The 27919-nt window shown below is 34.6% G+C and overlaps 5 protein-coding genes across 13 annotated transcripts in view; 2 read left to right on the top strand and 3 right to left on the bottom strand.

Moving 5' to 3' along the window:
• Nucleotides 1-14: 14 nt before the first annotated feature.
• On the bottom strand, nucleotides 15-5499 carry LOC143346100 (uncharacterized). The gene is made up of 11 exons (XM_076773857.1): nucleotides 5323-5499; nucleotides 5084-5259; nucleotides 4803-5012; nucleotides 3636-3848; nucleotides 3441-3553; nucleotides 3141-3367; nucleotides 1134-1297; nucleotides 837-1046; nucleotides 544-756; nucleotides 348-460; nucleotides 15-263 (listed from the first exon to the last, which is right to left on the bottom strand). Exons 1-11 carry the CDS (start codon nucleotides 5385-5387, stop codon nucleotides 15-17), a joined length of 1953 nt encoding a protein of 650 aa, XP_076629972.1. The 5' UTR covers nucleotides 5388-5499.
• A 1653-nt stretch (nucleotides 5500-7152) lies between these two features.
• Sec61alpha (SEC61 translocon subunit alpha) lies at nucleotides 7153-13422 on the top strand. 3 transcript variants are annotated; one of them, XM_076774300.1, is made up of 9 exons: nucleotides 7153-7310; nucleotides 7522-7589; nucleotides 7805-7870; nucleotides 7961-8171; nucleotides 8258-8515; nucleotides 8610-8776; nucleotides 8852-9241; nucleotides 9358-9623; nucleotides 13283-13422. In XM_076774300.1, the coding sequence occupies exons 1-8, from the start codon at nucleotides 7304-7306 to the stop codon at nucleotides 9619-9621; spliced, it is 1431 nt and encodes a 476-aa protein (XP_076630415.1). In that variant the 5' UTR covers nucleotides 7153-7303; the 3' UTR covers nucleotides 9622-9623; nucleotides 13283-13422. The 3 variants fall into 3 exon arrangements, with proteins under 3 accessions (XP_076630415.1, XP_076630416.1, XP_076630414.1); XM_076774301.1 differs by lacking the exon at nucleotides 13283-13422 and adding an exon at nucleotides 11759-11885; XM_076774299.1 differs by lacking the exon at nucleotides 13283-13422 and having other exon boundaries at nucleotides 7154-7310; nucleotides 9358-10742.
• On the bottom strand, nucleotides 11228-15326 carry Omd (integrator complex subunit 5 omd). The gene is made up of 11 exons (XM_076774298.1): nucleotides 14797-15326; nucleotides 14588-14717; nucleotides 14088-14497; nucleotides 13872-14007; nucleotides 13144-13813; nucleotides 12824-13071; nucleotides 12531-12736; nucleotides 12312-12458; nucleotides 12107-12247; nucleotides 11768-12028; nucleotides 11228-11687 (listed from the first exon to the last, which is right to left on the bottom strand). Exons 1-11 carry the CDS (start codon nucleotides 15016-15018, stop codon nucleotides 11466-11468), a joined length of 2793 nt encoding a protein of 930 aa, XP_076630413.1. The 5' UTR covers nucleotides 15019-15326; the 3' UTR covers nucleotides 11228-11465.
• Nucleotides 15327-15668: 342 nt separating this feature from the next.
• Nucleotides 15669-17163, bottom strand: LOC143346272 (protein anon-73B1). Of its 6 annotated transcripts, none has more exons than XM_076774221.1 (4): nucleotides 17116-17162; nucleotides 16775-16829; nucleotides 16108-16280; nucleotides 15669-16045 (listed from the first exon to the last, which is right to left on the bottom strand). In XM_076774221.1, the coding sequence occupies exons 3-4, from the start codon at nucleotides 16276-16278 to the stop codon at nucleotides 15947-15949; spliced, it is 270 nt and encodes an 89-aa protein (XP_076630336.1). In that variant the 5' UTR covers nucleotides 16279-16280; nucleotides 16775-16829; nucleotides 17116-17162; the 3' UTR covers nucleotides 15669-15946. The 6 variants fall into 6 exon arrangements, with proteins under 6 accessions (XP_076630336.1, XP_076630338.1, XP_076630339.1 ...); XM_076774223.1 differs by lacking the exon at nucleotides 17116-17162 and adding an exon at nucleotides 17006-17110; XM_076774224.1 differs by lacking the exon at nucleotides 16775-16829 and having other exon boundaries at nucleotides 17116-17163.
• Nucleotides 17164-17521: 358 nt separating this feature from the next.
• Upset (SET domain-containing protein upSET) overlaps nucleotides 17522-27919 on the top strand; it is a 28268-nt gene continuing 17870 nt past the window's right edge. The window contains exons 1-2 of one of the 2 annotated variants that reach the window (XM_076775526.1): nucleotides 17522-17593; nucleotides 17677-17759. The gene's annotated coding sequence lies outside the window, so the exon portion shown is untranslated. Of the gene's footprint in view, nucleotides 17760-27919 lie in introns of both variants that reach the window. The other variant, XM_076775527.1, reaches the window with a different exon arrangement.

Below are 27919 nucleotides of genomic sequence, written 5' to 3'. Positions count from 1 at the left end.
TTATATAATTTCATCTATGTTAATTTATCTGGCAGTTTAAATGAATTCGCAGGCAAACCACGTACGCCTAAACCTTTTATACTAAACAAATAACCAGCATATGGTTGCTCTTTTAATTGATTTTCATTTAAACCTACCCGCGCTGTTGTTACGTATAAGGTGTCTAAATCAGCATCACCAAATGCTACACTGGTTATATTTTCTGCGTTGTTAATCTTGATAAACCGTAACAATTTACCCGTTTCCGGTTTTATTTGCAGTACCTAGATATTAAATATTTTCTCTTTTTCAGAAAGTCAATGTTAATTATTAATTCTATAATGGTTTCATAGTAATGAAATACTTACACCACCTCCACCATATACAGCAACCCAAAGATTCCCATCTGTATCTATAGTCATACCATCTGGAAATCCAGGAATATTATTTTCCCGAAGGTCGAAGATAGTTCTCTTATTAGCTGCAAGAAAAAGTAATTGAACACGTAAATTTATTTAATAGGAAACATGTTGTATCGTGTAAGATACATTGTAAATTTCTTACATATAGCTCCTGTTTGAGAGTTGTAATCATACGCCACTATCTGATAACTCAGTGAATCAATGTAATAAAATGTGTCTTCATTATGACTCCAAGCTAATCCATTACTTATAGATACAGGAGTTACTTGTTTTTTCAGCATAAGGTCATTATCCACAGAATAGAGAGATCCCTTGTTGGGTGGAAATTTTCCATTTTCCTCTATGCTCATTGTTCCTAGTAAGTTATATTATTGTATAATATACAAATTTATAACAATACATTTTCTTAGAAAACAATCATTGCACTCAACCAACCACCCCAGAGTCTTCCAGATCGATCTGTTTTTGCATCATTCCATCTGGTCTCTGTATGATCACTGTCTGCAGTGGCCAGTATTTGACAATTACATTTGGCAAGATCTTTTTCTCCATCCCAAGTAACCATTGCAAAATCTATACCAGTTCCAACTATCAGTTTATCACGAGTGCCATTTACAGGAATAACAAATGAAACAGGTCCATTATCTAACAATGAGATTATGATATATTATATTATTGAATACCTATGGAGCTCATTGTAAATAATAAAATAATAACTGTGTAAATATTTACCTACAAAGGTTGAAGTAAGAGTCTTTGTCAAAGGAACATATCTGAATATTTTTTGAGCAAATATGTCAACAAAATATAGCTTCTTGGAAACATGATCCCAATGTGGACCTTCCCCAAGAATGTATGGTCCTACTAGTGGTTCGACAATCACTTCTGACATTTTCCTAAAAAATAATTGTAAGTATTCGTATGTAATTACATACAAGTCTATCTATCTACACTTGGATCTATTTGTAATACAATTATAAAATCTCATATTAATTGGTTTGATACGCATTCGCCCTGTAAAAAAAATACCCGCGCGTGCGTGTGAGGTACATGCATGTACACTACTCAGAATTGTAATTGTTACACGTATATTAAAGCAACAGGTGCTTCTTTGGAAAGTTTATAATATTGTATAAACGTTTCAATATCTGTTTCTATTATATATTTAATTCAGTTAATTAATACTTGCGTTTCTATTTTCAGGCAGCTAAGATCGACTCAATTATATAACAATTTTAATGGGTTTTGAAACTTGTTTATCATGCATTAACCTTACATATGAGAACCAATACAAGAGCTTTACTGTGCAAAAGGATGATTTCTCACGTATATATATACTATGTATTACGTACAATCAGATAATTCTGTACACCTCCAAATATCTCAATTTATTACGACACGGATGAGTTATCAAAAAAAATATTTAAAAAATAATAACATGATAAATAATAAAGTTATTTTTACTAGTAATTATGAAAATAGCCTAATGGCTTTTTTAAATTAATGTATATTTTTCTATAAGTGGAATTATTTTTTCTTTTTTGATGATTTTATTTTGCATCTCATCGTTGGTTGTTAGTGTTGAAAATCAGTGTATGTTTACATTCCACTTATCAATCTTATCTATATATACATTCTTATATATGATGTTTTATTAAATCAATAGAATACTATTATAAATAATTCTAAACAATGGGTTCTCTTAATGTTGTTTATAAAAGAAATCCCATGTAAAATTATTTTTTAACACATTAATGTGCGGCGCTACTATCGCCTAATTCTTGTTTGTGACCAAATGATGACCAACAAAATACGATTAGAGACGAGCGTAGAGATAGCCGATTGACATTGTTGAACCTGTAAGTTAAATTTTTTTCAACTGTAAGATGATAACGTCTTTAGCAGCCAAACTCTCAAAGGAATTTTGTAATGATATAGTGGCAAGAGTAACGCTATACGATGTGTACAAGGTACTGTGCATTTCGAGGATATTGAAAACAAAATTGTGCTAATACAATTATATTATATTTAAATTATACAATTTAATTACATTATAATGATCAGTCTTGAAAGTCTTGAAAATCTTGAAGATCTTGATAAATTTGAGAGTGTTAAGAGTTTCGATAAGAGTTGTATAATAAAATCGGTTCAACATAGAAAAGGGTAGCTACACAGACGAGGTATACTCGTATACCTGGTCTGTGGTGATAACTAGTAAAAGGGAATTTTTTTCCCAGTGACCGTTGAAAAAGCTACAAACTTCCTTACCGGCTAGCAATAATTTCATGCTTTTAAAATAAGCTATACATGTAACGCGCGAATAGTATGCATCTTCTTTGCCCAAAGAATTAAAAAATATAATTTTTCACAGAAATTTCCATTAAAAATTGTGAAGTTGACTCCCGTTTTATCCATGAATCAGAAGTTGACGGACTAATCCCTAATTTCTAATCTCTAATTTAAAGGTCTTTCGGACCCATACAATTAAAGACCTAAATCATTCGAATCAATGAAATAGTTTTCAAGATATACCATTGCAACAACAAAAGTACAAATTGTTTTACGATACAGTGATACTTAAAAAAAAAAACAAGTAGTATAGTTGTGTATAATTTTGTTTATTGACTGTTTCTTCCTAAGAATACTGATAAATATTGACATAGATAATAATATTCGGTGCTAAAAATTTTTTTTTTTAGATACGTTGTATTGGTTATTGTAAAACAAAGAAAAAGTTACATCTTGAACGAATTTGCAACTAAACCGTGTACTCCTAAACCGTGCACGGCAAATACGTAACCAGCGTGTGGTTGTTTTGCTGCATCCTCTGCAGTTAAACCACGGCTGGATGTTGTTACGTACAAAATATCCAAACGAGGACCTCCGAACGCACAACTAGTTACTTTATCAGCAGGTAGCTTCAGAAATCGCAGTACACAACCAGTATTGGGATTTACATTTATCACCTATTTATTAAGAACTTAGTTATTCTATAAATATTTTTAAACAGTATATCTACATTTCTATGTTAATACTTACGGCACCCCCATTGAATAAAGCTAACCAAAGATTTCCATTCCTGTCTATGGTCATACCGTCAGGTAAGCCGGAAATGTTATATTTCTGAAGATCAAATGCAATACTTCTGTTGGCTAAAAATGAAAAATATATCTTGCAAATTATTTCTGATCGATATTATGTGTTTACAGATACTACAGTTCAGCAGTTTCATACATATAGTTCCTTCGATAGGATCAAAGTCAAATGCTGCCACTTTACGCGTAGGCGTATCGATATAATAAAACCTATCGTCTTGAAGATTCCAAGCTAATCCATTACTGTTTGTAACGGGAGATAACATTTTCTTAGGATGTAGATCCGAACCGATACGATAGAAACTTGCTTGATTGGGTAGAACAACATCGTTCACCTCTGGACCAATCGTGCCTGCGAAGAATGTACAGTGAATAACTTTAATATTCGGACACTAAACAATTTTTACTTTGTCGCATTGTAATTTTGTTAAACTACATTACTATATAGGGTTTAGTTAATAAAAGCATAATTTTTATTTATACAATTACTAACATTTACTAAGTATTCTATTTCAAGCAAAACAATGCCAACCACTCAAGCCGAGACGTCTCTGCTGAAAATCAGTAAATTTCTAAGCGTTATATATTGAGAACTAATAAAAATCGGGTGAATACATTGCAGCTTAATGAATTCGTCTTGAAAAGCACTACGTATGATCAAAAAAAAAAGAATATACAGGGTGTTCGGCCACCCCTGGGAAAAATTGTAATGAGAGATTCTAGAGGCCAAAATAAGACGAAAATCAAGAATACCAATTTGTTGATAGAGGCTTCGTTAAAAAGTTATTAACAATTAAATTCAAAAATTTCAAATCGTTCTGGAAAAATTATTTTCGGTTGCGGGGGTCAATTATAATCATTTTTGGTGAATAGACGTACCCCCGAAATCTTGCGCATTTTCGAAAAAAAAATTCAGTACGGTCAGAACTTTAAACGTTAATAACTGTTTAACGAAGCTTCAATCAACAAATTAGTATTCTTGATTTTCGTCCTATTTTGGCCTCTAGAATCTCCCATTAAAATTTTTCCCAGGGATGGCCGAACACCCTGTATAGTTCCATTTAAAAAACGAAATTTCACCATCATATCTTTTAAATTAATAACATAAACAAATTTTCGTTTACGCCAAAATAGAAATCCTATTTTATCCTTCAATTTACGTATAAACAATTTTTTCGTGTCATCAATAGTTATTGAAATATCGCGACTGTCACACTTTAACGTGGACACCCTGTATATCCGTTAAAAACATTACGATGCAATCAAATTCACATTTTCCTTTAATGAATTAACACTGTTAACAAACCTCCCCAGAATCTTCCCGAGGAATCCACCTTTCCGTCATTCCATCTGGTACCATTGCGGTCAGTATCTACGACCGTTAACGTTTCAGACGTAGCTCTTGAAACGTTTTTGTCGGCATTCCATGTAACTAGAATGAAATCGGTACCGGAACCAGCCACCAATTTATCTGGTTCCCCTTCGACGGGAACAGCAACTCCAACAGGTCCATTTTCTAACGGCAAAATAATATTTGACGCGTCATTCTTTTTCTTTGATTCGAATCTATGTAAATTATTAATTTACCTATATAAATACAGGCAAGATCTTTCGTTGCAGGATCGAACCTACATATCTTTTGCGCCACTATATCGACAAAATAGAGTTTTTGAGTACGGTGATCCCAGTGAGGACCCTCGCTATGATCGAATGGCCCTACTACTGGTTCGATAACTACCTTGGAATTGTCACTTTGTCCTTCCCTGTAAATAGGAAGAATATGAATTACGTGCGAAACTTTAACATTCCACAGTCCTTTCACTTACCCACGGTCCGCAAAGGAAACAAGACATAATCCGAGAATAAACACATTGCAAACAACGTTTCGCATCGTAATCGTTCGATTAAAACGACGAAGAAAATATACACGCAACACGCAAAACACGACTTCTGTGCGGCACGCTCGAAAGGAAAATGACGAGTGAATCCTGACTGGACGTTTGCACTTTATATAGCACTTCTACATTCACCTATTCGATAATCGTAAATAACAGGGTATGCCACTCGGATATGTTTTAAACGATAAACAGAATCGATATTACCACTGTGCCTAGATAAAGTTGTTGATTAGACGACAGTCTGTATTCATTTTCGATCAATTACGACATGTGTTTTAAATATTTACATGAAATTAGTACACTTGTCGTACTTGCGTGTTTTTTATCGATTTCTTTAATAAGAAAGAATAAAAGGGGAAACGATTTTTTTTCTCCGCGAATTTAATGTTCGTTCAAACGAATAACCAGAGTTTGAATTGCACAGTTTTTATTTCACGGTCCGATAACTCTTTTATCAATAGAATCATTGCGAAATAGATTCGAATAACTTCGGCAATCGTGCGAAAAATTATCCAGATCGTTCGATTATTTCGAAATAAAAAAAAGAAAAGCAGTAATCAACGATACTCGTCTACAATTTTATATGATTTTATACAATTTTGTGTTCTATAATTCTCGGGTCACATATAAAAGAATAACGTCAGTGCGGCTGCAATTATTTTATGCCTCAAAATATCTTTAGGGATCTTCGATACGCGCATTCTCGACCTTTTAAACAATTTTAAGACGCGCTAAAATTTTAAATAAAGCTTAGTATATTTTACATAATATTTGTATCTATGTAAATGTCTTCGGGACTACAATATAATTTAGTTGAAGTAATAGTAATATTGTAAAGTATCAAATTTTGTCAAGGTTGCAGTCCGTCACTTAATATTTCTGTTATCTTAAACAAGAAACATAAATTAAAAAGTCCATAGAAGTATCGATAAGAAATTATTTCTGTTACTGTGTTTTTTTTTTTTTTATTGTTGAAATAATCTATAACAATATTCTTTAGTAATTTTCTTTAATTATTACGTTTCATGGTCTCATTGGAAATATAATTGGAGAGTTATTTACGTTATTTGTCAACAAATTAAACTTATTTGAGATATGACAAGATTCGAATGCGAAACAGGATCCCTCTTTTAGTAACAGTCTCTAATGAGTCATTCAACGCCAAATGAATCACTATTTACTGAAACATTTTTAATGAAATTGGAACGTGATTTAATTTACGTAATATAACGGTGGGAAGGTAGGATTAAGTAATTATTTTGTTAGTTTTGAACATGTTTCTAAAATAGAAGATTCATTATTTAATATTAGTCCATCGCTAGTTTCAGGTAACCGATACCATGGACTAGGTGTAGAATATTATATTACGTGGACACGGATACACGCGCTCAACTGCTACGGTTAACTAAACATAATATTCTCATGTTAAGCACGGTACTCCAAAAGATACTACCTATTTCATAAAATGTTAACAATTTAAACGAAAATAATTATACGTTAATTATACACGTGGCTAGTTGACAAAGTCACGTGTACGTGACAACGGCCATGAAAATATACAAGAAAAAAGTTCTTGACCGACAAGGTTTACAACATACATAATAGTCCATCGTGGTTCTCCTGCTGATATAGTCGGTCAAGGAGTCGCCACTGTTTATGAACATTCAGAGTCATCTAACACAGGCTCTCGAAAGCCCGGCCTTGTGCCGGCCAACATCATCAGGTCACGTGACAATAGTATATTGATACGTGTCGACGAAGGGAGCCACGACTCACTACGGTTTGCCAGTTGAGCTTACGCGGCCAGGTTTACTCGTGTTCTTGCTCTAATCGGGTGTCCTCGCGACTGTGTTGATTCCGAACATCTGTAAGAAGCGTCGCCTAGAATAGTCGTCATCTCGGATTTAAAATGGGGTGTAAGTACGAGCTATTTTCGATCAAAAGACTCAAAATATTTCTATTGCTAATTATCGCCGTGATACATTAACTTGTAAACGTAACCTCACTCGATTTCTCTTCGTGTACAACACATATTGTTCAAATCGTTGAATCTTGGATTAATTTCGTCTATTGTTCAACGGTGTGTCATTAACGAGAATGTTCGTTTTTAACCTGTATACTTTTCAGTCAAATTTTTGGAGGTGATAAAGCCGTTTTGCAGTATACTCCCGGAAATAGAGAAGCCGCAGCGAAAAGTAAGTTCACATTAATCTATTTCTGTCCCTTCATATTTAACGTTTTACGAACCATATTCTTCGATCTCGCGGGTAATCGTTTTTTAAGTCGGGCGTCCTTACCGTTCGCCATCTGTCTGTCAAATGTTCAAATCCCCATGGAAGTTAATTTAAAATCCTATCCCCGTTTAAACACGTTTCTCAATAATGATTTAACAACCCGAACGTCGTTACAGATTCAATTTCGAGAAAAAGTACTATGGACTGCGATTACATTGTTTATCTTCTTGGTATGCTGTCAGGTAAGGATTTTTTATTACAGTTCTTGATATTTTGATATTATGTGTGTAATGTTTTTGTTAATAAAGAATATTTTTATTTGACATTTGTAGATTCCTTTGTTCGGTATTATGTCATCAGACAGCGCGGATCCATTCTATTGGATTCGAGTTATACTTGCATCAAATAGAGGTACCCTTATGGAATTAGGAATTTCTCCTATTGTCACATCTGGTTTAATTATGCAGCTGTTGAGTGGTGCGAAAATCATTGAGGTTGGTGACACTCCAAAAGACAGAGCACTTTTTAATGGTGCACAGAAATGTAAGAAATATACATTATATTTCACAGATATTCTTTTTGCTTTTAAATTATCTTTATTTTAATGCACAATTCATATTCTTTTATAGTGTTTGGTATGGTTATCACTGTTGGTCAAGCCATTGTATATGTAATGACTGGAATGTATGGTGATCCAACAGAAATTGGAGCAGGAGTTTGTTTATTGATTATTATTCAATTGTTTGTTGCTGGATTGATTGTATTGTTATTGGACGAATTACTCCAAAAAGGATATGGATTAGGAAGTGGAATCTCTCTTTTCATTGCCACCAATATTTGTGAAACAATAGTATGGAAAGCATTTTCTCCTACTACTGTTAACACTGGTATGATTCTTCCGTATTCTCATCGATATTTCTTTACATTGTAATTTGCTACTACATTAGATATAACGAACCATCTTTGTTTTAAACATTTTAGGACGTGGCACGGAATTCGAAGGTGCAGTAATTGCATTGTTCCATTTGTTGGCTACGAGGCAAGATAAAGTTCGAGCTCTCCGCGAAGCATTTTACAGGCAAAACCTTCCTAATCTCATGAACTTACTTGCCACGATCTTAGTATTTGCCATCGTAATTTACTTCCAGGTAACGTTACAGAGACATATAAAACAACACATAAAAGAGCTTGGATTAAGACCATAATTATGTTATTATTAACAGGGCTTCCGTGTTGATTTGCCGATAAAATCTGCCCGATACAGAGGCCAGTACAGCAGCTATCCCATCAAACTGTTCTACACCAGCAACATCCCGATTATTCTTCAATCGGCTCTCGTGTCAAATCTATACGTCATCTCACAAATGTTGGCTGTTAAGTTCCAAGGAAATATCATTGTTAATCTATTAGGAGTATGGTCTGATGTTGGCGGTGGAGGTCCAGCGCGATCTTATCCCGTTGGAGGGTTGTGTTACTACTTGTCACCACCAGAGTCTGTAGGGCACATTCTTCAAGATCCTATTCATGCCGTCCTTTACATTCTCTTCATGCTTGGATCTTGTGCCTTTTTCTCGAAAACGTGGATTGAAGTTTCTGGCAGTTCAGCTAAAGATGTTAGTATTCGATTTAAATTTGTTTTTCCAACTGCTGTTTTTTATTTGTTCAAATTATTCTCCTCGCACGACATATTTTTCCGCGCATCATTTTCGTAATTAAAATTAATTTATAGATTGCGAAGCAGTTAAAGGAGCAACAAATGGTGATGAGAGGACACAGAGACAATTCGATGATTCACGAATTGAACAGATACATTCCGACTGCGGCGGCATTCGGTGGATTGTGTATCGGTGCTCTGTCCGTACTAGCCGATTTCCTCGGTGCGATCGGTTCCGGTACTGGTATCTTGCTGGCCGTCACGATTATATATCAGTACTTCGAGATCTTCGTTAGGGAACAAAGTGAAATGGGTGGCATGACTACGCTACTCTTCTAATTGTAAGCTTAATCTGCATAGACTTTAAAAGTGAACTTTTTTTAATTCTGAAGAACTGAATAATAATTTATTGTAATGTAAGCCCATACGACGCTGTCAATGCCGTTGATCAGTCAACAGACTGAAATGGAAAGTCTTCAACGTGAATCAAACCGCACAGCTCTATTCTCTTTATTCTCTTCATTAAATAAAATTTCATACATACGTACGTACGTACATGTGTACGTGTGTGTTTACACGCTCGCGTTATGCGAGTCTCTTCTTCTTTAAACAATATTTTGTCTAAAATCGTGAAACTGAAAACTTTCACCTTTTGCAGTAAAAATGTATTTTGGACTGTTAAATATTCTTTTTTACTCCTACCTTTACGCCAAAACCATGAATGTGAGTTATCGTCCAGTTTAACAATGCCAGAATTTATCGAATTGCACATTCATGGTTCTGGCATAAGGGAGACTATATGTACTTATTACATATTCAAGGAATACTTCATTGTCCATTATACGTGTATTTCATATTGTCATTTTCGACATTTATTTAGATTCATGAAAAAATAACATCGTCTTTATATATAAATGAAAAGAAAGATTAATAACGATTCTACACTGTGTCAATTGGTACTGAAAGGCATTATTACCCACGATGCAACATATATGTTGACAGAGCGTAGAGGATCGCACTGGGATACAACACATATGAAAATGCTCGAATGTAAATATCGAACATTCAATTGTGAATGCTCTGATTTTACATTGTAAGGATGTAATATCTTTCATACAACGAACAGTGTACATAGAAAAAATTAATTAAATATTTTGAGCATTTTTTACTAGTGTTTTATGCTCTAAGTGATAATAGAGTCACGTGAAAGACTCTTTTTTTTATAAAGAGCGCGATTAAAGTCGTTAAAGACATTCATACGAATCAAACCATTTTGCATAATAGGTTATCATTTATTCTGTTGGAACGAGACACCCGCCTAGGGCAATCTTGCAACAACTAACTCAAACAGTGTTCACTCATCATAGATAGCATCATTCCTATATCGATTACAAAGTAAATTAATATTTGTTTTCTCTTGTGTATTTAGGAGATCGTGCTTTTATAAAAATTCAAATTTATCGTTTCTGTCTTCTCTTTCCTCCTGTTCCTATGTTTTTTAAGCAGCATATACAAGTGTTACAATTTTTATGAATTTGGAGCATATATTTAATAAAGAACGACGTAATTACAATAATGCGCATCGATTGACGACTACGCTGCGGCTTTTATGTAATTTACGCGCTCCAAAACAGGTGCTTATGTGCGAAATCTGGAGCAATAGGTGTCACCCAAATTAAATTGTAACACAAAAATAACTGATTGATAGATCCACGAAAAAGAAGAAAAATAAGTTATAAGTGCATTATATTTGTATAACGTATTATAAACTGTATATTACTTAGTTATATACGTCCGAATATTAGTAAAAGTTTTATTTCTTATTTTATACAATACGAATGGTATCTTTTATTTTGTACTTAGAGTTGTTATTAAAAACTATCTCCAAACTATATTCATTGTTATGCTATTCCAAAACAGTGAATATAAAACTCAATATTTAAACTTAAAATAGATAAATTTTCAAAAGTTTATAAACTTTTAAGTTATTTAATAAATATTGAAGACATGGGAATTTAACTTAATATTAACTGATAAGGTGGTATTGAAAAATTGAAAAGCAGTTGTTTAATTTAATTTTAGACATTTCTTTTAATATTACACACATTTGATAATTATTGACAAATTTATTTACAGGAACATGTATATGTATGAAAATAATTCGCGGTTGGCGGATAGATTAATTACTTGTTTTCATTGTAAAATAAGGTAGCATAAAGTGGGCCTAATGTATGAATATTAGCTAACAGAACTAAACGAAGTGTTTCCGTGAATCGCACGTTTGGTGTAGATGTGTCTGTATCTCTCCAAGCTATATTGACTCCATCGCTACGTGTGAAAAGGGCTGGCGAGGGGACATTTTCACGCATATAAGCCCATACACACTCCTTCATTATAGTGTTTATCTAAAATAAAAAATGTTATTATTTTATAACAATTCCAAATTTTTAGTAAATAAGTCATAATGTAATTGTAGGATACACACCTGATGTGATTCCAAAACGGGCAAAATATCCCTTGTACTCGCCAATGGTGGCGGTAGCAATTGACCGAGTGCCATGACACTTACTAACGAGACACCTGCTTCTGTATTCCAGTTAGCCATAACAGTGGCAGCAATGCCTCTCAATAAAACTGAACAATAAGCTAAAGCTGGTCTGTACCAAGCTGTTAATTCCAACAATGTCCATAACAACGGGACATCTCTAAATGTTCGACGGATTTGTAAATCTCTTTCTATGGTGACCTAGCAGTAATACAAATATTTTACCAAATTGTTAAGCATTAATATTACCTCGCGGTATTTAAAAGTTGATGAATATACTTTGGTAAATTCTTCATCAGGCCATGGTAGTCCGTTGTACATAACATCGGGTGAAACTATCTCAACCAACAGTAAACTAACTATCGTCAACGCATCGAGATTTACAGGATATCGTTCTGATTCTCTATTACTGCAGCAAGCCTACAACATTCAGATGTTGAACAAATTGTGAAGAGTTAAGTAATTATACTTTTGGGATTATTACCTTTATCGCGTCTATTAATAAAATTTTATTTAGTGCGATAATCTCTTTGTCAACTGTGTTTTCAGGTGGTAGTTGTCGTGGTCCGTGACCAATCACTCCAGCGTGAAATACAGAAGAATGTTTTTGAGCTAACATTGTACTTGTGACCTTAATAGAAAATTAAAAATTTGCGTAATTCATGATCAACATTTTTCTATACAACGTCTCTAATCGTTCTACCTGTTTGTGATTCTGGTGTAAGAGTAACATTTCCTCGAATTTTGGTTCAAACTTTTCTTTAGCTCCAAAATATTTGGCGGGATCGTTGTTGATACTGTGTCCTAAAATTTCTCTCAGTGCTAGAGCTCGAGCACACGGCGAATAACAGGTCAAGTCTTTCAGTAAGTGACACACTACTTTCACACCTTGCTGCTTTTTCGTAATATCTAAATAAAAAGAAATAATAATAATAATAATGATAATAAATATTAAAGGCTACAGTAGAAGGTTTCAATAAAACATTCTTAAATTACCATCTTCCGCTATGCACAAAAAGAAATACTGAATCACGGCTCTTGTTAATTTCAGAGTAAGCTCCACGTTAGGTAAAAAATTGTCTTTCTCCGGAGTACTGAACAAGTCCAAAATTTTAGCAATGTCGTTAGCTAGTTCAAAATCATTTGTCTTTGTTAGTAAGGAGGAGATCTGATATAAATTAGACTTGATAGCATGTGTGATCATCTTTGACCGGAAGATCGTTGCTTTATCGGATTTCTCCCATCTACGTAAAATATTATAAACAAATTATTTAAATCTATAAAAGATTTGATACTACCGTTTCATTCACACTTACTTTAATAGTATCGTAAGATTCTGGAAGAACTGTCTCCTTTCTTGTTTCTCCATAACATTTTTATAATTTATTTCCCTGAGTGCTTGTTCAACTACTTGGGTAAAGTAGCCGTGACTAGCTAACATATTTTCTGTTTCAGATTTATTCGAGGGGAAGACTACAACATTGTTTGAAACGAGATGTATCAAAGCAGCAAGATGAAAAGTCGTTACCGCTTTAACCAACATGTACGAAGCTGCAGATATTAATATGTTAGCACTTTGGCTTCCAAGAAAACACAGCAGCCTGACGGCTGTTTGAACTCTTAGAGGATTTTGATTTAGAAGTAATGGTAATATTACAGGTAATTCTTGCTTGATAGAGCCCAATAAAGCAATGTTCGCAGACTGCGGCCCGTGTGTCCTTAACAGGAGATCGATTTCTTCCAACACCAATTCCAATATTTCGCTGCAAACGCTTTTCACACTTTGTGCTGCGTTAACGCTATGGTAACCAACATTGCTTGTGTTTAAAGCAGTGTCCAATAAAATATTTATTATTTGCGACGCCCCTTGTTCGCATCCTAAGATTAAGTGCACAGTCAAGTCTATCAAAGCCTCTGGCTGGTTGTCAAAATATTTACACCAGTCTGATGCAAACAGAGCCAATTGTGGAATTATATCCGGCTTCACTGTAATAAGGAGTGGAGATCATAATTTATTACAAAGACACGAAACGCATTTACTTACACGTTTGTAACACATCGCTGGTTATTGCTTTTAAAAGAGTTTGTGAAAGAGATGCCAGATTTAGGAGAAACGGAACAGTAGCTAATTTCTGTTTTTTTGTATCCTCGTCAACGCTCATATCTTCATCCAAACTCCACTAAAAATATTATTATTAAACACATGATTTGCAACAGAATTTCAGTTAGTATAAAGTAGTTTAACAGGATTCAAATTTACTTTGAACAGATCCAATAATGCTGTTCTTATATCCTGGAAATGACTACTGGCCAAGTGACCCAGAATTCCAACAACTGAATTCAATTTAGGATTTTTGACATTATGTTCATAGCCCATGGCACAAAAGTCTTTTAAACCACAAGACAGTACTCTGGTAATAACTGTGTTTGGAAAACAGCTTCCTACATGAGCAACCACCCAATCAAAATGAGGACTATGCAATACACTGGTATCCAATAATGCTTTAATACAAGATTCTGTATCAGAATGCATAAGACATTGAAGGCATTGAGCAGTAATGTCGATTAATGTACGAGTAGCACGGCAAGACATCCATTGTTGAAGAAAATCATTAATTCCAGCATTGACAGGCAAGTTTCCACGCTTTGCATAATCAGAAGACAATTTACCTGCAATAAAATATTTTGAAATAAATTGCAACTAACAGATATTTTGGATACAAAATAGAACTAATTTAAAATGCTTCGATGATTCTATACCTAGTAATTCCAATGACCATGCTGAAATGATTGGTGCCCATGCCTCTGGATTTCCATTAATAAAACTACTTAAAACAGCATGAATTTCTGCTATGATGTTCTCCTCACAAATTGCCGAATTTTGATTTGTCTGTGAAAATTTTGTTTATAAATGATCAAAGACAGTTATGTATATGGTTTGTTGATAAACCATGTTACATTGAACTTACTTCGATTTGACGAACATATTTTGTAACAGCGACAAAAAAGACGTTGCAAAAGTACTCAAGTACCGCATCTCTTGCTGCAGGTACATTACGAAGCAACGATAAAGCAGTTCGAGTTACATCGAGAGTACTTGTACTGTGGGACGGTCTAATAGCTCCGGAAATGAATTTCCTAACTTCTGACAAAATATCTTGTGGTGACAATTCACCCGTTGAATGCAACATTTTAATTTTTCCTCGAAATTAATTGAAAAATGGCATACTATTTTAGATATTTCAACCACATCATTTGTCAGCTCTTTGAGGTTAAATATGATCGAGAATCTACATTATGTCGCTCCAACTTTGATATAGTACAGTAGTTATCGGTTTTATTCTGTGAGCATCATTATTAGTATTGTTAGTACTACGTTATGTTGGAGAAACATGGAACTTTAAGAAATGAATAAAAAATACATTCACCGTGGAAGTGCTATGTATTTATTTTTCTCCACACTACAAACACCACTTTCTTACCTTCTTTAGATTGTTGTGTAATTTTGATATATCGATCGATTTAAAAAATCTATTCATTACTGAAATTTTCAAGTATCAACTGCTATTTACGCGATACGAATTTGAATCGAAGTAGGCATAAATAAAATATAAATATGTTAATGAAACTAAATTTGTTTTAATCCACTATTATATGTGTTACAAATTGTTTTATTTCGAGATTATTTTTAGGTGCATAATATTAATTATCTATTTTCGATGGTTTTTGAAAATGTAATTCATGTTTCACATGAAGCACCTTTATAACTTAAAAATGTCATAAGGTGAAAAATTGCATATATAGAGTCATCAAAATAATTTTACATAATCAATGATAAGTTTTAATTGAGATTTGTATTATTAAAATCATTCCTTTTATACTCGTACAATATTATAAATGCAGTCATGTTGATTGATATCTTAATTGGTTTTGCAAGATAAAATATTGGTATAAAAAAATTAAATTAAATATATATTATATAAATTATTTATTAAATTAAAAAATATCAATTAAATTATTACAAAAAATTTCACATAGAAGAAATTGCATAAATAGTACTAATTAAAAATGATATTTCAGGCAGATAATGCATATTTTTTGACAGTAACAAAACACAATTCAACGTCTTTTTTTCTTTTCCTGTTTTCGTGGTCGATGAGGTCTCCTAGGAGTAACTTGAGGACTGTTTTCTGAGCATTCCACATCGCTTGGATCGTCCTTCAATTAATTCACAATATCCGTAAGTCATAAATACTTGTAATAGTTGCTTGTTTAAATACCTTTAATGCAGCAATACCATCAGATGGACCAGCCTGATAAATCACTATAGCCAATAAACATATAACTTGAAATACTGCTCCAATATAAAGTCCAAACCGTAATAACTGTTCAAATAATGTTTCTTCTGCTGGAAGTAGAAGTCGTTTTAATTGTGAATCAGTGTCTGCCATTTCTAAACATAAAAGATCATTTTATTGGTAGAAAAGAATCAAAAAGTTAATACAAAATGTAATACTCTAAACATCAACAATTATTGTTTTAAAAGAATTCTTAACAAAAATTATTTAACATTTTTATATTGATAGCGCATTAAATATCGCTTAATATAAAATGTATATTTTGTATACGTCATTGTGTATAAGGAAATCAGTCTCCGCTTCTCTCCCTCTCTTTCTCTCTCTTTTCCTTTTTTTTTTACAATGACAGCCAAACAGGTCTTCTGTATGGCAATGTTTACTCATAGTTAACATGACATAGTTCAAGCCTTTGAATATTGAATGTTTGAATTTTAGAACTGATATAACTGTCGCTCAACAGTCGTCAAATAATACGATTCGAAACATTTTTGTTTTTCCAAAACATATGTCATACAATTAAAAATCAATAACCTAAGCAACAGCGATCGTAGAACTTTTATACCATACGAGCGTGACAAATGCTACCAACCTTTTTGATGACGTTAATCTTGACAATTATTTAATGTCAGTCAACTTCGATCAACCTATCAAATATGAAATTGACAGTTAACAATACTCGATCAAAATAAATTAAATTCGATTAATTAATTGGGGAATATAATTCCGTATATTAATACAAAATCAATTTTTAACTTTCTACATTTTTTTCAAGTCAAACGAGAGAAAGAGGAACATAAAGTATTTGTTTCGTATGTATTACATGAAAATCAGAATTATTCACTAATGTCACGTCTAAAGCAGGGTTTGCTAGAAATATGTCTTAATAATAAGTCCAACAGCAAATTCAAACAAAACACAAATTCCTTTTACTTCTTTGAGAATCGACCGTTGTTGGATAACTTGCGGGAAACAACAACCAATCTTTTGATTCTTAGCCCTCTAGTGGTTTGTTTGTAATTTATCAAAGAGGTCGCTACAGTGATTCGATTTGCGCGTCAGCTATCGGCGATATTTAAAGTTAATGTGTCGTTGAATTATTACACGTAAAATTAATATTCTGTCATTTTACAAACATGAAAATCAAAGGAAGTATTTTGGAAGTGTCAGGTAATGTAAATACATATCGAAAACTGAATCCTAATCGTATATTATCTTTAATAGAGTGGGTACGTTTTTGAGTAATCAAAAATGGCGGGTTGACGACAGCGCCGGAAGCCATCTGGGTTCGAGGCTTCATCGCTTGCCAGTCCGTGGATGTGAACCTTTGTTTTGTACAGAAGAATGGCTGCCATCTTTAGTTTTCGATGGATGTTTTCCGAAGGGATCGCGAATTCTCATATTTATTGTGGTATTTAATAACGTAATAAAATCTCGAACAGTGAAATAACGTTGTCCGCGATGTAAAGAGTGTTTTCTCGTTTGTTATTCAAGCTGCCCTGGTGTCAGTTCCGTTGAAAAATGCTTGTGTTTACATCCAAGTTTAAAGTGAGCCTCTGTATTCCTGTCATATTAAGGTAAGCAATGAATTTTTATAGGTTTTGGTTGCATTAAACGGTCGAGAAATCATGATTATATCATCGAATGATGAAAATTTGATCGAACTGTCACGGGAAAGACAGTTGTAATGATACATTCTGTTCGTATTATGAATCGTTTGTGACGTTCAAATGATCTTGTATACTGTATTTTTTTGACAAATGGTCATCAGAAACGCGAAACAATCGTGTTATCAAGGCATTTTTCGTAATTTCATCGACATTCATCGTGTAATACGACTTCGTACCATATTTCACTTAACCAAAAAAAATTTTTGTTCTCAACCATTCTGAAAGAGTTTGATTTCTCGACATCTTGAATTGATTTCAATTTTCAGCGTTTTGTTGTTGTTGTTGACTTTTTGCAACAGGCAACGAACGTTTGAAAGATACAATAGATCTGTTGGTTGCATTTTCGTTTCTGAACGGTGGCAACAATGGCTGGTAAAATGGCGAGTGACTACAGGTCAACCACATCGTACACATACAACTTTAGACGTTAAACTTACGTAGTTACTAACTTCCATGCAATGTTTAAATGTTTCTTTTCTTTTACTTTGCAACAATTGCTTTTAATTCTATTGCACTTGTTAGTGAGTCTCATGTTAATACTTATTTTGATACATGTTGATTGAAAAGTAGGACTGTCAGTTTTTTTATTAATGTATTTTTACTACAAAAGTTACTTTCGGTTTTATTCATATGTATATACTCAATGTTCAAGTATGAATCATTCTTCCTGTAACATATTGTATCTCATTATTCTCAATAGGAGATGTAATTAACATAGATTATAAGATGTGGTTGCAATCTATTACCATTTTACTTTGTACATTTTATGACATTCAAAGATTAATATTTATTTCACTGTTTGTTCTGTTCAAACAATATCTCTATAATTGGTGCAAACTATTAAGATATGTCAACCATTCACAATATGTAAAATGTATCGATAGAAACTAAAATAGCAGTAATAAGCAACAAGACGAAGAAATTTTCAAGGCTTCTCTAAGAAATTATGACAGCGTCCTTGATGAATAAATAATGACAAGAATTGGTGCGTTTAGAAACATTCTGTCTAACGTATAAGTTATGTTAACGAGGTCAGAATGATAATATTGTATTTTCTATTTGGTATATCGATAAAAAGTACTTTTTACACTGTTTTAAAATTTTATATACCTAGAAACTTAATGTTTATTTTCAAAGTATTGCTATGGGATGTTATGTAGATATGTCATTGTAGATTCATATTTTACTTTGTTTTGAAAGTACCCTGTAGGTTTGCAATAGCAAGCATTTATAGGGACAGAAAGCTCAACGTATAGTTTGACAGTGAATTACCGTCTTTAACCTATTGAAAGAAATTTAGTATGTTGAAAATTATTTGATGGGCGGGAATAGGAAAATCTGCCAGGCGGCGCTGGTCTGTTTCTCGAACGGCCATATTGCCGCCTCTTTCTCTCTATGTCTTCCCTCCCTCCATTTACTTTCGTCGATTCCCCTCGTTCTCCTTTTTCTTGATTCTTTCTCGATCCCTTCCAATCCTGTTCGTGTCTCTCCTATTTTCTCTTGCCCCCCCCCCCCCCACACTTCTTCGAAACCTCCTTGCGTTCCTCTTTCCTGTCATGCTAAATTCTCTTCTACATGTCTTGTACCTTCGTCGAACAGCTTGCTGCATCCTGAGGATTCCAAATTTATCGATTCTCCGCGAATACGCTCGTTTCCCGCATTCTTAGCCTCGGTACTCGACTATTTATTATTTTTACTAATCTTAACTCTGGAAATTTCAGTGATTTACGTTGGCGCTCTGGTACTTTATTTCAAATCTAAACAAATTTTATTTGAGGTTAAAATAAATAACATTTTAGTTTATAAAATATCGATTTAAAAAAACACAGATATTCGGATGCTCAAAAATTTTCAATGTTTTTTTACACATCTCGTCGAAATTTGATCTTAGTAAGAAGATAAACTCGTTATATCAGATCATTGGGATAAATTTAAAGGGAAATCGACGAGAAATTGAATTATTAATTGCATTTGACAAAGCCGATAATATTGCAGGAATGAACGATAAATAGGGAATTAATTATTGAGCATTTGTCGATTGAGCACCATGCTCTTAGATCGAAATTGTCGATCTACATTAGTTCGATGTGTTACGTGCATAAGCTCAAATCAATTATTAACTACTTTGTTCAATTTGCACAGTAACGAAAAGTAAGGCTAATTTGTCATCGAATTACTATTCAGACAATCTTCTCGATACTTAAACATTTCATATGCAATAACATATATGGGTACATAGGGTAACAGAATTTATAGAAATACAAGGGTTGCCTTTCTGTACGGCATTAAGAAAAATATGAAATTTTAGATTATTTCAGACTTGATTTTATTTAGTTTGTAAATGCTTGTCGATTCTCCAATAACTATAAATCTTTCATTATAAGTTCAGTAGTGTGCCAGATCAGGCCACTTTCATGTGAAGTCACACGAAGTGCTTGTTGTAAAGTCAAATCTGGTGCTTATAGTAGGGTACGGGTACAGATATGGTGCTTGTGGGTGGTTGGTAGCGACCAGAGGCGTCGCCAACGAATTTCTTGTCTTTACAAATATCAATCAATTACTATTATCCCGTACAATTTTTACTGTATGAAAATTCATTTTTCAATCCAATATACGTAATATCACGTTTTTAAGTCAAGGTTCGGGTATCGTATTCTTTAAAAATTACTTTCGCTTTACTTTTCAAAAAATGAGATCAAAAACAAAATGGTTTTAATCGAGTAAATGCAAACGATAAAAGGAAACCAAGTTTTGTTTAATTTGCCTAATTTAAAAATATAATATGTGCCTAGTTCAAGGATCTATTTTATCCCGTTAGTTGCAATTTCTTTTTATATCGTATCGTTGTAAGAAAGAATAGTGACGCGACAAGAGTCGTGAATCTTTGCTTTAAAAATTCGTGTTGGGTCGAAATTTGGTTGATGGGACGCCTCTGGTTGGTAGCATTTGCCGGCAACGAGGTGAAATCGTATCGACCGCAAGGGAAGTCGCGCGCGCGGAGTGACGGGCACGCGCGACATATACAGTCCATTTACGGGGGAACTATAGAAGGAAACGGTCAGAAGGCTTCTCATTTTTTTCAAAATATAGAACCTGTACTTTCGAATTTTGTTATAAAATATGGTAAAACAGTGTATATGTATACATATACATATATATACATACACTGCTATATTACCATATTTACCATATTTCTTCTGTGGTGCAAAATTAATCTACACAATTTCCACAAATTAAATTACAAATTTCTGCCGTCGAAATTCCTTCGACAGAAATCAGATCAATTTTTGAAGTATTCCTTTCGTCGACGCAAAGAAAAAGATCACTGATTACATGTTTCTTTAAATTCAGGACAGATATTTGTTTTCGATATAAAGTTGAGTTATTCGAATGGATATAATACAAAACTGGGTCACAACCATGTAAACACTTTCCTATTGGTCTTACGTTTTATAAGCATGCTTCGTAAAGGATCGAAATATGTTTCTGGATTTGCCTGGGTTGCTGATTCTGCTCTGTGGTGTTCAATACTATTGGTCAGCCCTACTGACGTCATCGAGAAAGGTCCAATAGGATGGTGTCAGTGCGTACGCACGACCAAGATGCAACTCGCTTGCAAAGTGGTGTTTCGTCTCGTTGTACCTTTGAATTTGTGTCATCGGAAAGTATTATCAACATGTAATTGACATTCGTATGTTCGATAACGATATTCATGATTGATAATGTATCGCCGTAAATGCATTTTCTTCTAATGCAAATGAGTTGATACTTTTTAAAGAATACCCGGTTGCGTAATAAGTCTTCACCTCTCCTACGCGGTTCTCATTTCTCTTTTTAATCCAGCTAGGGGAGGTAAGGTGAGCGTTTACATGGTATCGCGATCGATTTACTTCAAAGTCGATCATTATCGTATCGAGCGTAAAACCTCATATAAAGTTACAGTGGTTACCTGAAAGCCGCTAGAGAACTAACAGCCAACTAAAATCTTGTTAATTGACTAAGAAACGCTCGTATCACATTATTGTCGTCAAATAAACAGAAAATCGTATTCGATTTGAGATTATGGTGAAATATTTGATTAATATAAAAACATAGAGATCTTTTCTTCCTTTTTATCGACGCTATTACAATTACTGATAGAATTCATTTACGGAGATTCTTTTAAAATGAATTTTCGCGGTTGTTCGAAATGTTTCGCGATCCGATTAAATATAGAACTGCACGAGATTCGCTAGAAAAGCGAAACGAATTTCATCGAAAATCAAGCAAACTCGCTATGAGCGACTGTTTCGCAAGATTTAGCCGCAAAGAACTGATGCATTTCTTTACGATGACGTCAGAGTATATTAATGGTACTCGCGGTTACTATGGGTATGTACAACGTTATTCGCGATATACAGAGAAGAGTGTAGCACTCCTAACAGTTTGCCGACAGTGAGTAGAAACTAAAGCGTAATCCGTAAGATGTTGCGTTATCCGTTATCAAAACATAGTGTCCGAAAATATGTAGTACGAGTTTTCCGGTTCGAATTACGTATTTTAGAACATTTATACATGACTGTGCTTACGTAAACTTCCGTTTAATAATCGCTATGATGTAGTTGTCGAGAGTCGGACACGCGACAACGTTTATCTAAGCGTCGTTAGGCAAATGGCGTCAATCGTTCAATTCCGCGTAAAAACTATTTCTTTATAAGAATTGTAATAAAACTACTTAATCTAGAAAGAGATATCGTTTAGAAACAAAAATGAAAGAGAATTTGCAAGGAACCGGATCCAAGTTACAACGAAATGCAATAAAATTTAGTCTGGTCTCGCGGACTGGGGTTGCAGGCGTGTGTAAGGAAGTGGGAGAAAAAGAAATGCGCGCTTCTCGGTAACCTTGGGTGTAATAGCGGAGGTGCACAATGCTGGATCTTCGTTTCTCGTCTCCCTGTTCTTCCAAGACACCCACGTAACACAAAGTCGCGATTTGTTCCGATATTGTGGATAACGAACGTTACGCTTGTTGTCATCGTCTCTCTGATTTATTTAAGCGCATAGAATTTGTTGTTTTTCACTAAAATTGAAGCGTTTAAACTTTGTTGGAAAATATTTTTGTACGTTTTTAAAAATATAGTAAACAATTTTAAACAACAATAGAGGTTGTTGTTTCATTGTTGTTTAATATGTGAGCGAAAACATATGTGAACGTATAAACGTTACTGTATGATGTCAGCGCTTAGTTACATCCGTTGGCAGTTGGCAATTTGATTTTCACATTACTTTCGAGTCTTCTCACAAATACGTGTCAGTTCTTTGGTCACTTTATTATTAACGCTACTTACATATTATTCGTACGAATAAAAAATAGTATCGGTTGATGTTCGATCTGTATTGCGCAATTTTTTATTTCGATACGAGTACATTGAACCACGGTCGAATCTCAAATACTCGACATCGGTTATTGGAGAGTAGTGGGGTGTCTTCCAATCAGTTTAGCGCAGTTCGATCTTTCTTCACTGTGCGGTCGCATTCCTAAGTGATTAATCCACAGAACCGCAGCGCGGAGCTACTCGCTGTCGACGAACAGAACAAACCAGTCGACAACGGATCTACTAGTGTAGTATGTTCGCGGTGCATTTAAGTTGCATCTTTCATTGTCGACTAACCCCCATCATATTCGATGCTCATCTTTTGTATTATTCGAATTAGATCTAACTAGTTTTTTGTTTTAACAAAATGATTTACTGGTCAATAGAAAAGAATTCTAATTCATTTTTTCATTATCTAGTCTACGAGAATATTATTCGTGCATATTTTAATAAATGTATAGAAAACAAAAAAAAGCAACGTTTGCAGATTCCTCGTATCTGGATGGTAATAGTTTTCAAGCACGGTCAGTGCAAAGTTCATGGAAACGTAAGCCATCTTTCAGTAGTTTGCTGAACGACCGCGATTGTCGTGGCGTTGTATATCGACCGCCGCGAAAGTACGAAAAGGGATTGCAAAACTGCGCCGCGCACGTGCACATTCACAGGCTCTCGTGACGCTCCCATTCATTTACATGCATGATCGGGCGGAGAGGCACGAAACTCTTTGCGGAATGGAGTGGTTGTTCTTCGCGCGACAACCATCTTCACGAGTATAATTTAAATCCGTCGTTTCTCGACTCTCTTATACGTCGTGGATGGGAAAACACGAGTTGCTTAAGCTTTTGAAACGCAATATCAATGGGATATGTGTTTATATAAATATCTTTGATTAACGGAGAAATAAATATGACCAAAACTTGGTTACATACACATTCTTGAATCTATTCGTAGATTATTAAAACTTCAATATCCGTGTAAAGAGTATTGTATCTTGCGTAGAAAAAAAGAACCGTATTAAGAAAATGGGGATAAATATTACAGAAGATTTTATCTTGAAAACATATTCTATGGCAAAGGAAAAGCTTTCGCACGGTGGCATCGGTCTATTCAGTACATAGCATTGTCTCGTATCTTGGTTCACTTCCACAGGCGTTTGTCGTTCGCTTCTCTCGCTGCGTTCCCTTCTCGTCTCGATGGTGTGTCGCCCCTTCCTCCTTCGCTACCTCTCTCCTCCCCCCTCTCAGATTCACCATGAGCGCAGCGAAGACAGGGCAAAAGTGAGGAGAGGACAGCACGATACCGGTTATTGGCGGGACTGGCATATTTCACCGAGTGTCCGGCAATCAGGCCTTTGTATACGGCTTACTGCATGTTATACACTCGTGCTCTTCCTCGCTGAAGAACACACGGTGAGGGATAGAGAGAGAGCGAGAAGAAAAAGATGGAAGTTTTAGAGAGAGCGAGAAATCGGACGTTTATTTCAACGACGTAGAACTAGTCGTGGGTATGGTTAGTACTCTTGGTGGTAAGAAAACTGTATTGTCATTCGCATTATGTTCCAACTTTTTACTTTTTCTTTAACTTCGTATTTGCAGCCATTGAAAGGAACAAACAATATCGAGTATAATCGGAAGCAGAATATTTCAAGAAATATAGCATTTTTTTGTGTAGTTGTTGCCAGTGAAGAGTACGAAAGTAGCGATTTTAATGCGTCCTATAGAAATGTTGCTTAAGCATGCAAGGTAAAAATCGATACAGACGTGTGTCTGGTTTTGTATTCAGACTGGTTTCGCTATTTGTACGCAGTAAAGTTCGCGTTTAGTTGTTAAAATAAATACGTACGGTGTACTTAATAGGATTAATTTAATCCGTCAGTGCTAACAGTAGATAATATTGGATTTGTTGAATGCCCTGGTTTGACGCGCAATTTCTGCATCTATGTACACAATGTATCTATCATTAAATTTTCCCCTCCACCGTGACGCTTCGGTATCCTTGTTTTATTGCGTTTGTTGTATGGCGGTTACACCGAGCGATGGACTGGAGCCTTTCGTACATGGAAAATGATCGATATTATTTCGTTGCTATGGTGACAGATTGATCTAGCAAAGTAATTGTTTTGGCTCATAGAGATCAATTTAGAATCGTTGACGAAAGTTTATTTTATATGAAATTTGTTACTTTACGTAAGTTCGTGGATGATTAAATCGGTTCCATCGATAGTTACATCCGCGCGATTGTTTATTATCGTGTTGGCTGCACGGCAATAGAATGCGCGCCTAAGTTGCGCACGGACTAGTAGTGAGAGCACACAGTTTCCCTGCAACGTCGAGAGTAACCCGGCGTGAAGGGGTCAGCGGAAGCGTCAAACGACTCGTAGACGACGTTGACCGACACCGTGTAACAATACTCGATTGATAGTATTGTAAACAGGATAATAGTACTCTGAACGAGACAAGACAAATAGAGATTCCAATGTTTGTATATTTTAGATGCATCTGTCAAAAAATATTAAACAAGATATTTGGGGTAGGATAGAGGGGAATATGTTTTTTAGAATACACATTCTCGGTTCTAGTGAGGTTTTAATCGTAATAGTAGTAAAAGCTTTCGTGTTAGGAGCATCACCTTAGGGGAGGTCATGCGATTGTTCCATAAAATCATTAAACCATTCCAACCATCAAATTACCTTTCTAATGGTTTAATGTTATATTACTACGCATAATTTTCTGGGAAAAGCTCTTGTTTTAACTGCTATTTTTATGATACATATAAAAATATTTTCAAGCGAAACTGAGTATGGTAAATATCTGTTTACTGAAGTGACGAAAGATGAAGGAATGAGAGGAGGTCAGCGTCGAACGATAATCGTTTGGGAATAATTTTGGTTCGCATTGAATCAATGCAAGGGTCGAGGTACGCCAAGTAGGTCGCCACAAATCCCATTGCTGCCAACGCGACAAACCGGGCTGCAACGCTGTACGCTCGCGCGTTGTACTCCATTGCGAGTACGCGCGCGGAAGCTCGTTAATATCGCGGCAGCGTGGGGAGGTTTGTAGCAAACTTCGGATTAGGACTCTTAATTCGCGACAACTACTTCGCTGGAAACGGCCATTAATTCCTTTTCTTTTTCGATGCATTCAAGAGTAGAGTAATTTTTTTGCTTTTGTAAAAATAAAGTCCTTTTTTTTTTTAAACGATTCTAAGTGCGTAATAATATTATACATGCTTGCGCGGTGGTCGTCCGCTGACCTTTACTACGACTCTGTTCAAGTATCTTCTACAGGGTTTTCTATAACGCGTAGTATATCTGGATGTGAAATAATTTTCAAATGTTGTGTAAAATTATCGTAGGAGTTTTCATTTTTCTAAAAGCCCTATAATTTCTTATCTTATGTCAAGCGAGGTGATGTCGAGCCATCGTTAAAAATTGATTATCGGTATCGACGACAGGTACAATCGGAGAGTAAATATTTACTGCAAATAATGTGCAGCATTTTGAAGATAGCAATGCGATAAATTCACATCAGAACGGTTGTACACATAGTCGAGTCAAAAGGAGATGCTTATCGATGTGGTATTTCTAGGAATTTGTCATAGTGTATGGTAGGCTTTAAATCAGCGAGTCGGCAGCATCAACTATAGTTCTCTGCACGTCGGAACCTGTCTATCAAGATATTCCGTGTCAAAGAATTATTCCGTCGAGCGATTTGACGTTTCGATCTGGGTTACTTTAAAAGAAATTTACTATTCTAGCCGTACAGTTTAAACGTTCTGTGGAAACGTATCGCGAAACATTTATTGGCCAGTTAGCGCTGCCATACGTAACTGTTGCAACGAGGTTATATTTAGCTGCGGGAATATAGATTTGTTTCTGTTATAAGATATGCACTTGGCTCTATTTTGGCAGTTTCCCTGATTTTCTACCATCTGAAATAATACAACATTGCAGTGGTTCTCGATCGAATAATTTATAATGGTTAGAAATTGAAGCTTTCTTAAAAATAATTTTTATAATAAATTATTATTATGTTTAAATTTTCGTCAGAATACGTACCCAACCTGTATAGATAAATTGTTTAAACATTGGTAATCTTTGTCGTAGTTCGATAATAGATTTGAGAAAATAAGTATAGGAGAACGTTTCAAAAGAAGATATCATACTCGAAATACTGATTAATTTTCGTGAGCATTGATTAAGATTAAATTCAGTGCAGGACGCGACAGAGTACATAACCTAGGTTAACAAACGCCTGCGTGGCCGCGCGATGAAAGCGGAATCTCTGCCATTGGCATTTTGACAGTACCGATAACGTCATTACGCTGTAACCAGTCACGTGATGGAGTTGCAGTTGTGCAACGCACAATACCTTTTCTCGAACCGGTCGACCGACAAATTTACGAATCGGGAAATTGAATTTGATCGATGCTCAGCGGTCTGGAAAAGTCAAAATTGTGATATTGCAAAATTGAATTTAATTATTTAATTGTAGCATAGGCAATATACAAACAGTACAAAGATAATTGCTATTTTATCTTTAAGGCGGATTTTTAAAAAATGATAGAATACGTTAGACATCAGGAGGTTGATTAATCCATAAAAATCTTAATTATAAAATTATTTAATATTTGTTCAAAATTATCGCGCTAAATTTATATAGTTTCGTCTGTTCGGATTAAATCAAAATTGTTATTTCTAACTTATTTTTTCAA

This window comes from Colletes latitarsis, chromosome 10, assembly GCF_051014445.1.
Source record: "Colletes latitarsis isolate SP2378_abdomen chromosome 10, iyColLati1, whole genome shotgun sequence".
Classification (NCBI taxonomy): Eukaryota; Metazoa; Arthropoda; class Insecta; order Hymenoptera; family Colletidae; genus Colletes; species Colletes latitarsis.
The sequence above is the reverse complement of the archived record's forward strand: the minus strand, read 5'-3'. Positions and strand labels throughout refer to the sequence as shown.

Coding starts and splice junctions, on each gene's coding strand:
- LOC143346100 (XM_076773857.1), bottom strand. CDS start 5,387: ATGCGAAACGTTGTTTGCAATGTGTTTATTCTCGGATTATGTCTTGTT. Junction 5,260..5,322: donor GTTTCCTTTGCGGACCGTGG/GTAAGTGAAAGG, acceptor TCCTATTTACAG/GGAAGGACAAAGTGACAATT. Junction 264..347: donor CTGTATATGGTGGAGGTGGT/GTAAGTATTTCA, acceptor TTTAATATCTAG/GTACTGCAAATAAAACCGGA.
- LOC143346272 (XM_076774224.1), bottom strand. CDS start 16,278: ATGGCAGACACTGATTCACAATTAAAACGACTTCTACTTCCAGCAGAA. Junction 16,046..16,107: donor ATGGTATTGCTGCATTAAAG/GTATTTAAACAA, acceptor AATTAATTGAAG/GACGATCCAAGCGATGTGGA.
- Omd (XM_076774298.1), bottom strand. CDS start 15,018: ATGTTGCATTCAACGGGTGAATTGTCACCACAAGATATTTTGTCAGAA. Junction 13,814..13,871: donor CAGCGATGTGTTACAAACGT/GTAAGTAAATGC, acceptor TCCTTATTACAG/TGAAGCCGGATATAATTCCA. Junction 12,459..12,530: donor TACACCAGAATCACAAACAG/GTAGAACGATTA, acceptor TTTTCTATTAAG/GTCACAAGTACAATGTTAGC.
- Sec61alpha (XM_076774300.1), top strand. Junction 8,172..8,257: donor TTTTAATGGTGCACAGAAAT/GTAAGAAATATA, acceptor ATTCTTTTATAG/TGTTTGGTATGGTTATCACT. Junction 9,242..9,357: donor CTGGCAGTTCAGCTAAAGAT/GTTAGTATTCGA, acceptor ATTAATTTATAG/ATTGCGAAGCAGTTAAAGGA.